The sequence below is a fragment of the Sinohyriopsis cumingii genome, chromosome 4, assembly GCF_028554795.1.
Source record: "Sinohyriopsis cumingii isolate HCF-2022 chromosome 4, ASM2855479v2, whole genome shotgun sequence".
NCBI lineage: Eukaryota > Metazoa > Mollusca > Bivalvia > Unionida > Unionidae > Sinohyriopsis > Sinohyriopsis cumingii.
The window spans coordinates 43,176,511-43,190,546 of NC_142964.1; the positions used below are offsets into that span (position 1 = coordinate 43,176,511).

General features: G+C 35.5%; 1 protein-coding gene across 2 annotated transcripts in view; it reads right to left on the minus strand.

Moving 5' to 3' along the window:
* LOC149801056 (recQ-mediated genome instability protein 1-like) overlaps positions 1-14,036 on the minus strand; it is a 77,689-nt gene that overhangs the window by 22,130 nt on the left and 41,523 nt on the right. For both annotated transcript variants that reach the window (XM_089955091.1, XM_089955090.1), the window contains exons 8-10: positions 13,470-13,516; positions 11,389-12,442; positions 5,458-5,558 (exon numbers count right to left, since the gene is read on the minus strand). In XM_089955091.1, the coding sequence (XP_089811217.1) occupies positions 5,458-5,558; positions 11,389-12,442; positions 13,470-13,516 (1,202 nt within the window). The remainder of the gene's footprint in view (positions 1-5,457; positions 5,559-11,388; positions 12,443-13,469; positions 13,517-14,036) is intronic.

Sequence of the window (14,036 nt, forward strand, 5' to 3'; positions counted from 1 at the left end):
GCACCTGTTGCTGCATACACACCAAAAATCCTATGTACCTGTTCAAACATGCTTCATACACACCAAAAATCCTATGCACCTGTTCAAACAAGCTGCATACACACCAAATTATCCATGGTGGTTTGTGATGTCAGCAAAAACTGTCTTGAATTTAGCAACTGAGTCGTTATTTCATGCTTCTGTAGCTATAACAGCATCTGGGAAGAATCAAGGATGGCAATTAAGCAACCCTTGTTCCTCCAAAACTGCAAAAATATTCACATAAATACTGATAATCAAAATGTTTATCACATGTAGTAAAAAGCTTACTCTAACATATCAACTTTCTGAATAGATGGGTTGAATCAAGATATTAATAGGATTTCTGGAAGTCATGCAGAACATAAAAAAACTGGTGCCACTTAGGATAACATAAAAAAACTGGTGCCACTTAGCAGAACATAAAAAAATGGTGCCACTTAGCAGAACGTAAAAAAAATGGTGCCACTAAGCAGTGGTGAAGGGGAGATAATGGATAAGAGTTTCTTCCCTTGGTCTGAATGATAGAAAATATGAATTTTTATCTTCCCAGGGGGTGGTTGAGTTTATTTTCCATATGTTAATGTGATCTGGCAGTGTATTTAATGAAGAAATACAAGGATACAATTAAAGGGATTGAAAAGGAACTTGACTAAAATACAGTCACAGCTGATGGCTGATATAAATGTAGTGTCTACTCTCATATAAACAGATTTCCACTGTTAGCAAGTTGAGAACATGCAGAAAAATAAATCAATTCTGAGTAAAGTTATATTGGCTCCATTTCAAATAAAATTTGCTTTTGCAATCTTTTATCTTTACACTGAATTTTAATCATTTTAAAATGTAAAATGTAAACTTTTTATTGGCACTATACATCCAGCATTGTGCTGACACCGTGAAACCACCTACCTAGCTACAAACCCACCCACCCATCTATCTACCATGACAGGGCAAAAAAGACATAAAAACATTCAAAAGAACATTCTTTTCTGTTATTTCCAAATTGATGTACTACAAGGAATTGACAAAAGATATAGATTAATGTTGTTTTTGTATTGTTTTCAAATTCATTGTTTTTAAGATCTGTCTGGAGAGCATTATCCTTGTCCACCCCAAGAAACCAGAGTTGACTGGGTGAGAGTCGTAGGTTTCAAATTAACAGCCAGCAGCCACACAGTTCATGCATCATCAATTACCTTGGTTAGCCACTATAGGCAATGTTTCATATGAAAGGCATGCAGCATTAATTACCTTGGTTAGCCACTATAGGCAAAGTTTCATACGAAAGGCATGCATTATCAATTACCTTGGTTAGCCATTATAGGCAAGGTTTCATATGAAAGGCATGCATTATCAATTACCTTGGTTAGCCACTATAGGCAAGATTTCATATGAAAGGCATGCATTATCAATTACCTTGGTTAGCCATTATAGGCAAGGTTTCATATGAAAGGCATGCATTATTAATTACCTTGGTTAGCCATTATAGGCAAGGTTTCATATGAAAGGCATGCATTATCAATTACCTTGGTTAGCCACTATAGGCAAGGTTTCATATGAAAGGCATGCATTATGAATTACCTTGATTAGTCACTATAGGCAAGGTTTCATATGAAAGGCATGCATTATTAGTTACCTTGATTAGTCACTATAGGCAAGGTTTCATATGAAAGGCATGCATTATCAATTACCTTGGTTAGCCACTATAGGCAAGGTTTCATATGAAAGGCATGCATTATTAATTACCTTGATTAGTCACTATAGGCAAGGTTTCATATGAAAGGCATGCATTATCAATTACCTTGATTAGTCACTATAGGCAAGGTTTCATATGAAAGGCATGCATTATCAATTACCTTGATTAGTCACTATAGGCAAGGTTTCATATGAAAGGCATGCATTATTAGTTACCTTGATTAGTCACTATAGGCAAGGTTTCATATGAAAGGCATGCATTATCAATTACCTTGGTTAGCCATTATAGGCAAGGTTTCACATGAAAGGCATGCATTATCAATTACCTTGGTTAGCCATTATAGGCAAGGTTTCACATGAAAGGCATGCATTATCAATTACCTTGATTAGTCACTATAGGCAAGGTTTCATATGAAAGGCATGCATTATCAATTACCTTGGTTAGCCATTATAGGCAAGGTTTCACATGAAAGGCATGCATTATCAATTACCTTGGTTAGCCATTATAGGCAAGGTTTCACATGAAAGGCATGCATTATCAATTACCTTGATTAGTCACTATAGGCAAGGTTTCATATGAAAGGCATGCATTATGAATTACCTTGATTAGTCACTATAGGCAAGGTTTCATATGAAAGGCATGCATTATTAGTTACCTTGATTAGTCACTATAGGCAAGGTTTCATATGAAAGGCATGCATTATCAATTACCTTGGTTAGCCACTATAGGCAAGGTTTCATATGAAAGGCATGCATTATTAATTACCTTGATTAGTCACTATAGGCAAGGTTTCATATGAAAGGCATGCATTATCAATTACCTTGATTAGTCACTATAGGCAAGGTTTCATATGAAAGGCATGCATTATCAATTACCTTGATTAGTCTCTATAGGCAAGGTTTCATATGAAAGGCATGCATTATTAGTTACCTTGATTAGTCACTATAGGCAAGGTTTCATATGAAAGGCATGCATTATCAATTACCTTGGTTAGCCATTATAGGCAAGGTTTCACATGAAAGGCATGCATTATCAATTACCTTGGTTAGCCACTATAGGCAAGGTTTCACATGAAAGGCATGCATTATCAATTACCTTGATTAGTCACTATAGGCAAGGTTTCATATGAAAGGCATGCATTATCAATTACCTTGGTTAGCCATTATAGGCAAGGTTTCACATGAAAGGCATGCATTATCAATTACCTTGGTTAGCCATTATAGGCAAGGTTTCACATGAAAGGCATGCATTATCAATTACCTTGATTAGTCACTATAGGCAAGGTTTCATATGAAAGGCATGCATTATGAATTACCTTGATTAGTCACTATAGGCAAGGTTTCATATGAAAGGCATGCATTATTAGTTACCTTGATTAGTCACTATAGGCAAGGTTTCATATGAAAGGCATGCATTATGAATTACCTTGATTAGTCACTATAGGCAAGGTTTCATATGAAAGGCATGCATTATTAGTTACCTTGATTAGTCACTATAGGCAAAGTTTCGTATGAAAGGCAGGCATTATGAATTACCTTGATTAGTCACTATAGGCAAGGTTTCATATGAAAGGCATGCGTTATTAGTTACCTTGATTAGTCACTATAGGCAAGGTTTCATATGAAAGGCATGCATTATGAATTACCTTGATTAGTCACTATAGGCAAGGTTTCATATGAAAGGCATGCATTATTAGTTACCTTGATTAGTCACTATAGGCAAGTTTCACATGAAAGGCATGCATTATCAATTACCTTGATTAGTCACTATAGGCAAGGTTTCATATGAAAGGCATGCATTATTAGTTACTTTGATTAGTCACTATAGGCATGCATTATTAATTACCTTGGTTAGCCATTATAGGCAAGGTTTCATATGAAAGGCATGCATTATTAATTACCTTGATTAGTTACTATAGGCAAGGTTTCACATGAAAGGCATGCAGCATACATTTTGCTCATCTAATTCCTATACACATTCTCATTTACAATACAGTTAATTTGCTGAAGGTAACGCATCACAAAATACAACTGTCATTAATATGTAATGTTTCCTAATAAGTAAACATATTTATTCTACTTCCAACTGTATTGGTCAAAAAGGGCCTAATGAGTAGGGTAGGATTTATATAGGTCAAGCATAGATGAATCGATATCATTATAAGACTTAATACATAAACCATGCTAGTACATCATCAAATGTAGGCCACTATCCAATTATCAAGTCTGATGACTGGATCATAATGAATATTTAACACAAAATTTCAACAGTCACTGCATCATGAAATATAGGTCACAGTAGCATCTCTTAGCAAGAGGTATCCACTCACTAAGTTTCATGATTCTAAGGAGGATAGCATGCATATAACTGAGTAATAAAAAATTCATCATCTATCATCAGCTAACTGCATAACTTAACCAAAGACAGTAAACGATGGTATACAGGTCATGATGTTGTAAGAGTAAGGTAGGAAAAGAGATAAATATCAATTTCACCTAAATGAGTGAAGCATAAAATATCGGCCATGATGATCTACTACTGAAATAAAAGTGTAATGCTCATCAAGATTTAGCCCCAAGTTCACGGATTCTAGATAGGACTGTATGTTCAATGCATGCCAAAAACCAATGTAGTGATAAGCACAAATCTTAACCTAACCATGTGAAATATAGGTCACAATGATCTTTTTAGGTACAGGTACAGCACTAAGAGTAATGTATACGGTCATCAAATTTATTGATTAAAGAATGAATTTTAAGAAACAAATTCAGTGAATTGTAAAATATGGGTCAAAGTAAACTACTTTTAAGATAAGCATGTAGTTCTCAACAAGCTGCATCTTCTCAGCAAGTTTCATGATACCAGGTATAACAGCATTCTATAGCAGAAAAAAAAAACAAACAATGTAGTTATGAGATAAATAAGACATTAGTCAGTAGAATCTGAAATGTAGGTCACAATGACCTTTCTTGTTATAAGGATGTGGTGCTAATAGAGATGCACTCAATCATCTAGCATGATGACTCTGAGAATGAACCCAAGTCACACAGACTTACTTATGTGAGGAGGATGTGAGGAGGATGTGGTATCCATCAACATGCATCTCCTCACCAGGTTTAAGGAATCTTAGTAAAATGGCATTTATACAGGGTGCTAAAACCCAAGCTAAATGCAAAACTCGTACATGTATACACAAAGTCAGCCCCCATCTGCCCCCACCCACAAGAGATAGGTGCTATGAAACTGACTCTAAACTGTTTCCTAGGAAATGGGAAGAAAGAAGGCTTGGTATTCAGAGACGATGCACATATGTATATAATTTTATCTATGCATATGCCAACACAGTGGATAATACAATACCTTTGCAGCAGTGAGCTAAAATTAATATAATAACATTGTAGCAGTGAGCTAAAAATTATTTATCATTTTTCTATCTTCATGTCATCTGGATACCCTTATGAAACATGCAATTGTTTAGGTTTAAAATATGCACAAAATACGTGGGTGACAAAGACAAAAGCTGAAACTGTTACAATGAGCTTTCATCCAATTTTCCAAACAAATGGACTCTTGATTAGAATGTCTTCATGAAAATTTGCCCAAAAATTAGAAGAAGAAACAAAGACATTTAGGTCTGTAAAATTCTTATAAAATTTAAAACTTGATACTAAAAGACAAAACTGCCTGCTTAGTTTTAGCCCTCATAAGTTCCATAACAGATGTCAATACAAAATTTTTACCTTAACTTTGAACCGACTCTTTGAGAATGTCTGGGATCCCATATGCCTGACAACCTCTAGCAAGTAAGTAAAAGGTCTCTCAGGTTCTTTATCCATGGATCCTGGAAAAAAATAGATTAATGTTCAAATTTTCTTTCCGTAACTTTTAAACAAAGAAAGCATAGGGATGACATGATACAGTACTCATCTCTATACAGTTGTGTGTACACGTGTAATGTCTGCTAACTCCATCTAGACTGTTAGAGCCAGATGGATAAAATCTGGGTCAATGTTACTCCAATGGATATTGGTTGTGTTAACACTTCTGAAATATTTGAAATCCCTAGGGATGAAATGATGCACCTGTGCTTCAAATTGTTATGATTCATGATACACATGTGAACTTGATGGTCTTTCCATCTTTAGGTCTGTCAGTGGCAGGTGGTGCCTTTTAGTGATTTACTGGTTGTATTTCCAGTATGTTGTTGTAGGGTTTAATGCCATTTTTCAGCACATGATAGGCTATACATGGCGGCCAGTATTAATGGTGGAGAAAGAACCCGGGAAAACCCCGGAAAGAACCACCAACCCACGAGAAGCTACAGGCAAGCTTTCTCACATACCCATATTGGCTGAATCTGAGACTCAAACCCACGCAGACAGAGGTGAGATGGCAGGACATTTTTTTGCCTCAGAGTTGATTTTTTCATACGTGAAAGGCATTGATGACAGCCTCCATTTCTAGGATGTTGATAAGTATTGGCCTTTCCCCCAGCTCCCATGTGTGAAGATTGGCAACAGCTGGACACCTCAACCATGCACAATAGCATGGGTAGATACTGTTATTTCTGCTTGGGGCTTCTCCAACAACATTGCCATGGGCAGCCAACCTAATGCAGGAATGATCCAATCAAGAGGGTTTAAAAAGGGTCACCAAAGTGCTCGCAACATCTGATTAAGAAAAATGGCTGAGCAGGATCAAATCCACTGCCGCACTGAATAAATCAAGTTGCAAAATCTCTGTTGGAAACAAGCTTCAGAAGTTTGACAATTCTGATTAAACAAACAAAAGGAATCTGCAACCAATTCTGGTTGGTTAAAAATTTGATGTCAAGATGGACAAAAATTCCAGGATGGATTGAGAGCTGACTTTTCCTAGTTCATTAGAAAGCCTGGATGATATAAAAGAGAGAAGGTCATTTCTGTCTTGAGGTAGAAAAGAACTTAACCATTTGCTTCTGGAGGAGGTATGAAAATAATTTGATAATCTTGGTAAAAGTCCAAGGGCTGGTGTTGAGGCCAAAAGGAGAACTCTGAACTTATAAGCTGTGTTGTGGCAAGCAGAATTGAAAAGGGATGTGAAAGTATGCGTTGGTCAGATAGAGGCTGATAGCATACTCGTCCCATCGAATGGAGAGGCAGATTGAACTCACCGTCTCAATCTTGAATTGGTTAAGGCGAATCCGGTCAATGATGGATTTCAACTTGCTGTTTGCTCTCAGAAAAAAAGAAACACCCTTGAATAAAACCCAAGGGATTCATGTCTTTGCACAAGCTCCACCACCATTGTGTTTTATTTGTTTTTTATTAGTGGACATATCTTCTTTTGGAGAAAGGCGTCCTTGTCACAATCTGATGGTGCTTCCATGAAGAGGGGAGGGATGGGGTTGTTGATGAACAAAACCCCAAGTCACTCAGAGTGACCTGGATTCCCCACCCCAAGTTTTAAGGCAAGAGATACAGCCAGTGAGCTCAAAATATGGTTCTTACTGCCTCTTTACGATTGCTCCTAGAGACTGATGTTGATGCAGATATGACTTTGGCCACAGCATTGCTCATTAAAATTACTATATGCATTGACTGATCTCTAACAGATCAATATCTTTCTATTCTACTCTGAAAACTTACATTAATGAAGGTGATAAGAGCTGACTGTCATAACCAAATGATAGTATGATGTACCAGGCTTTCTAAACACTGTCTATATACAAGAAACTATTTTCCATCAAGCCTACATTTAATTTAGGCAGAAAGTAAAAAAACTTTGTCCCTGAATTTAATTTGAAAACCTTGCAACTTTAACCTAAATCTAGGTTGTGGATGTATTGACATCTGGACATGCACAAGGATGCCAAAATAATCGCTGCCTCGAGTATCAACCATGGCAGGCTGGACAATAAAAATGAATTGTGTTGAGTAATTAAAACTTTGACATAACTAATGTCACTCATTTCCTAACAAATGTGTAATTTTGTGAAAATGATAAGTCTGATTTTATAAATATATAACTTTCTTTTATGTAACAGTGCAGCTTAATATATTTCTGTAAGGTATTGTTCAATGGTTAGTACATGAATAATTGAAATGAGGCAAATTCAAAACTGCCAATACTGGATGACAAGCTTTAATGTTAAAAAATAACTTAAATTGATTGGATCAATACCATTCTAATAAAGCTATAATGGGGTTTGGAAACTGCAGACTGAAACAAAGATGATGCCTGAAATGGTTTCAGCATAGTGTACTGTAGTATACAAGAGTAATTAACATGTTACAGTGGCTTGCAAAGTGGAATGTAAATTACAGTAATTAACATGTTACAGTGGCTTGCAAAGTGGAATGTATATTACAGTAATTACATGTTACAGTAGCTTTCAAAGAGGAATGTATATTACAGTAATTAACATGTTACTGTGGCTTGCAAAGTGGAATGTATATTACAGTAATTACATGTTACAGTAGCTTTCAAAGTGGAATGTATATTACAGTAATTAACATGTTACAATGGCTTGCAAAGTGGAATGTATATTACAGTAATTACATGTTTCAGTAGCTTTCAAAGTGGAACATATATTACAGTAATTAACATGTTACAGTGGCTTGCAAAGAGGAATGTATATTACAGTAATTAACATGTTACAGTGGCTTGCAAAGTGGAATGTATATTACAGTTATTACATTTTACAGTAGCTTACAAAGTGGAATGTATGTTACAGTAATTAACAGGTTACAGTAGCTAACAAAGTGGAATGTAGTATATGACAGTATTTAACATGCTACAGTAGATTGCTGTGCAAGTGGCACATACAAATAATGGCTGCCACACGTTACTAATGCATTGTCACTATGCAATGCAAAGAGTCACCAGCTAAAATGACAGCTCATTAGTAAAGGTGAAGACCCACACATTATTACACATAAATTTGTCAAGATTTTGATTCAGAATATAAAACGCTTAGGAAATCCTGACCACTGCGCTAAAACAAAGTTGGAACAATGATGAGAATAAAAGACTGGGAATGTCTTGTTGCATGAGGAAATCCTGACCATAGCACTAAAACACTGTTGGAAGAATGATGACAATAAAAGACTGGTAATGTCTTGTTGCATGAGGAAATCCTGACCATTGCACTAAAACACAGTTGGAACAATGATGACAATAAAAGACTGGTAATGTCTTGTTGCATGACACATGCCGAAAGCTGCATTTCCTTACTAGACAATGAAGAAATCAATATGATTCATAAACAAGATGCAATAACTATATTGTCAGAAATTATATGTTTAAAATATGCTGCTGTTATAGCTATGTACCTTGGTTTAGCGTTCATTTATTATGTGCCACTGTTATCACTGATCCTTACTGCATCTTTGACACTAGAAAGTTCCATCTACGGCACCCACAGCGTGAACAAAGACTCCAGACAAAAGGATCAAAAAGACTCCAGACAAAAGGAACAAAACGACTCCAGACAAAAGGAACAAAACGACTCCAGACAAAAGGATCAAAAAGACTCCAGACAAAAGGATACATGACTGTTACAGCTGATTTTAGACTGAACTGAAACTTACTTAATACAGTGTACTTGTTGCAATGGAAACAAACAAGGATCAATTTCACTGGATGACAGAACTGTCTTATTGATTAAGATTAATGTAAGCACCAATCAAAATTACATGCTGGATGATCAAGAACAGTAATCATCAGCAAATACAATGAAGAATTTATTTCCAAAGAATCACACAGGGAAAAAAGAACTGAAAAGAATAAAATTTTATTGAATAAACAAGAAACAGGTAAGGATATTTACAAGCCCCTTTTTCTTCTAAATAGCCAAAAATTTGGCCCTATTAAGTAACCGTGGGCACTGCTATTCCATTTTTGGAATGAATGCTGTTGGTCTGTTTTATTTATACACATAGTGTCTATTAACTTTTAAATCTGTCCCTACATATGAAGGCCGTAGGAAATAAAAGAATTGAAATTACTGATGACAAAAGCAGACCATATCCACATTACACAATACCAATATCAGAATTGATAATTTGGCCAATCAAACAAGGAAATAAAATAATCACCCCGCTTACAATCTACCCATCAACCAACAAAAGGTTGGATAGCAGATCTGGGTGTACATATACACCAAGAAGCTGCAGTAGTTCAGATGGAAGAGCATTTAACGTGCAATTCAAGGATCATAGACTCGATATCTGTCCCTGGGAATGGCTCCTAGCATCCATTTCCTTAGCATGATATATCCAATAACGTTAATAGTGCCCCCATCCCCCACTGCCCATTAACCCTTACAGTGCTAGTCACAACATTAGTCGCACTGTCAGTCGATGTCTCGTAGTGCTTGTCACAACTTAAGTCGTCTTCCAGGTAACCAACAGTATATGCATCCTATTACTTCAACTAGCCATGACTGCTTGTAAAACTATATTTGACTGGTTTATAGAGGCCCGGAACAAGCATTCCGTTGCACTTTACTATGCATTTAGCAAAGAAGTTTTACAAATACTCGCTTTTGAGCATGTGGTACCTGGAAAAAATTAAAATGGTTGATGCTGAATACGATAGTGATTTCTTGCAACAAATACTGGCTTCTGATAGCGATGATGATAATGATTTTGAAGGATTTGAGAAGGATGAAATTATTGGAGCTGGCAAAATGTTTATGGAAATACCCATGAGTGATTTTGCGCCAGGAATTGACATGGAACTTGAGTCTGATGTACATGCTGGCTAGACAAGAAAAGATGGCATGCCTGTCAACCCCATATTCACTGGTAATTCAAAATTAAATGTTGAGATGGCAAATACTGAACCATTTGCTGAGGTTTATTCACCAGATATGAAACTCAGTTCTGATGATATTAGAATAAATAACAAGTGAAAATTTTTCATGAACATTTATTACTGACTCTGGGGGTCTAAATTTACCTCTGACATTCATGGAGTCAATGTTTACAAAATGTTGACCTTTTCTTTACCTGTGATTTTCACAATTTAGATATAACAATGTGACAGACATTACATGTACATGGTTGAACTACTAAAGAATATATAATATTTCTTAGATATAATTGAACTTTTCCATTAAAAAACACAAAACTACAGATGAAATATAATCATAACTTATCATTTTACCTGTATTTGCACCTGTACATGCAAATATGTTAAACTTACACATGTGCCTTGATGCTAATCTTAAATTTTAGAATCCACCATCATTTTTCATATAGGGTTTGTGTATCTGTTATGTACATTTATTGAAATACATGCAATTTAAAAGCTGTGCAGTTTTCTTCTTTTTTCTCTCAAACAATTCAGCACTGAGGGATCTTGTACTGCAAATCAATATAGCACTTTACGGGTTAATGGACGGAAGATCGGGGTAAGCAAATGTTCCTGCACTAGCTAGATGAGTATTATACATGTATAAATACAGTGACTTACCTGGATTAAAATAGCTAGATGAGTATTACACATGTATAAATACAGTGACTTACCTGGATTAAAATAGCTAGATGAGTATTACACATGTATAAATACAGTGACTTACCTGGATTAAAATAGCTAGATGAGTATTACACATGTATAAATACAGTGACTTACCTGGATTAAAATAGCTAGATGAGTATTACACATGTATAAATACAGTGACTTACCTGGATTAAAGACAACTCTATCCAAGTCAAGGTCAAAATCAAAATCAAATAAATTGTATTGCTGCTCTCTGACTCCCTTTACAGGACTGGGAGTCAAGTCTGCAGGGATAATTAATGGAGGTTTCAATGATTTTGCCTCTAATTCTCGCTCAGCTTGCTTCTCCACTCGACATACTTTGGGAGTGCTTGTGGAAGATGGATTCTGAAAATCATCATCTGTCTCACATTTAATGTCATCTAATTTTGAAACTTTTGATGGAGTGAAGAAATGATGCAGTGTAGTAGCACTCCTCTTCTTCCCTGGTTTAGTCGGATTTGTATCCATACCTGATGAACTTTTACTTGGATTAACCCCCAAATTTCCCTTGCTAATGGACACTGCATTTGAAGTTTTATTATCATGTACAACACTGGAGCCTGAGTACTGCACTGGAACAGTTGCCATTTGTGTTGTAAAACAATCAGTTTCACTTTTTATTTTATCAACATCTACTTTAACTGATGTCCTTGTACTCATTTCAGGAGTTCCAGTCAGAATATTTTTGCCTGCTGCATTTCTGGAATATAGACCAGAAGATGAGTTTAAGCCTGCATCCACTTCATCCAAATCAAAATCGTCATCAAAGCCTAAGTCATTCTCAACTTTCTCGGTCTTAATGGAAATACCTTCCCTCTGATAACTGCTGCTAACTACACCAGGACCACTGTCATTTCCTGTCCTTGTAGATGACCTTGAATTCACTCTATTACCATTTTCAATGAATGATGCATTTCTTGGCCCATTTATTCTGGAACTGTTTAAATTATTTTCCCTACCATTGGTAGTGTTGCTTCCCCTGTAAGAATTATCAACTGTGTTTGATGTAAAGAGACTGGTTTTAGGATGGTTCATAATGCCTTCATGTGGCTGATTCATCACAGTAGGTCCCATTCTGGCTCCCCCAGGTCTGATGGCTATTCTTTCTTCTTGAGGTGGTGTTGGTGTTGGGTCTTCATCAAAATTTTCCATCTCAAAGTCATCCATTATAGCATCATAGTTGAATTCATCATCCCACTGCAAGTAATAGAACAAATGATTTATGGCTCTCAATCTCACAGACTTTCTACTGCCAAACTTTGTGAAGGAAACAAAGCCAAGAAAGACTTAACAAACTGAGTTTAAACTAAGCTTTTCTCTTGCTGGTAAAGATAAATCCTTCCATAATATATATTGTGTGGTTTCTTGATTTTCTATCGAACATTTTACATCTTTACTTAAATATTATATATAGATATGAAAAAGTCTGTACAGCGATAACAGCATATGATTAATGTATCTTCTTTGTCAGTAACAGCATACCATGATTGTATCTTCCTTGTCAAAAACAGAATACAATGAATATATATTCCCTGACAAAATACCACAAATGTATCTTCCTTGCCAATAACAGAATACCATGAACATATTTTCCCTACCAGTAACAGAATGTCATAAATGTATCATCCTTCCCAATAGCAGAATACCATGAATGTACATTAATACTGGCCGCCATGTATAGCCTATCGCATGCTGAAAAATGGCATTAAACCCTACAACAACAACAACAACAACAACCATGAATGTATCTTCCTTGTCAGTAACAGCATACCATGAATCTTCACTGCCTATAACAGAGTAACATGAAATGTATCTTCCTTGCCAATAACATCATACTGTGAATGTATCTGCCTTGCCATTAACAGAATACCATGAATGTATATTCCTTGCTAATAACAGAGTACCATGAATGTATCTTTCTTACTAATAACTAAATACCGTGAATGTATCTTCCTTGCCAATATCAGCACACCATGAATGTATCTTCCTTGCTAATATCAGCACACCATGAATGTATCTTCCTGGCCAATAACAGAGTACCATGAATGTATCTTTCTTACTAATAATATAATACCATGAATGTATCTTCCTTGCCAATCAGAAAATTAATACTATGCTCAAATTCCATGTCCCTTAACTGTAAAATAAATAATTGATATTTGTCAACGACACACCCAAATAATAGTTCATAAATGAAACATACTATATTTTAAATGCATCATACCTGGTCATCCAAATTTTCCATAACTTCAACTGACTTTTCTTTTTTCACTGGAAAACAAAGTTTAAAAATGTTCTACATGCATATCTCCCCTGAATAAAGCAAGACCTGTATAATTCAATAATAATTAAAACACAAAAACTCATCCTGTGATCAGTATTTATCTAAATGCTAACAAAGTAAAAAATCCTATATGTCTTGCTTGCTTTCAATTAATCAGATGTGTGTTAAAGACAGATTACTGATAGTCATTGTTATAACTTTTTTCAATCAATATATAGACATACATATCACTGCATTCACACTTTTAATTCTTTATTAATCCACTGAACAGCATGATTATGCCCAAGTTAAAACCCATTGAACTGCATTATTTTGTACAAGTTAAAACCCATTGAACTGCATTATTTTGTACAAGTTAAAACCCATTGAACTGCATTATTTTGTACAAGTTAAAACCCATTGAACTGCATTATTTTGTACAAGTTAATACCCACCAAACTGCATGGTTTTGTCTAAGATAAAACCCATTGAACCAGATGATTTTGTCCGCATTAAAATGAACTGAAG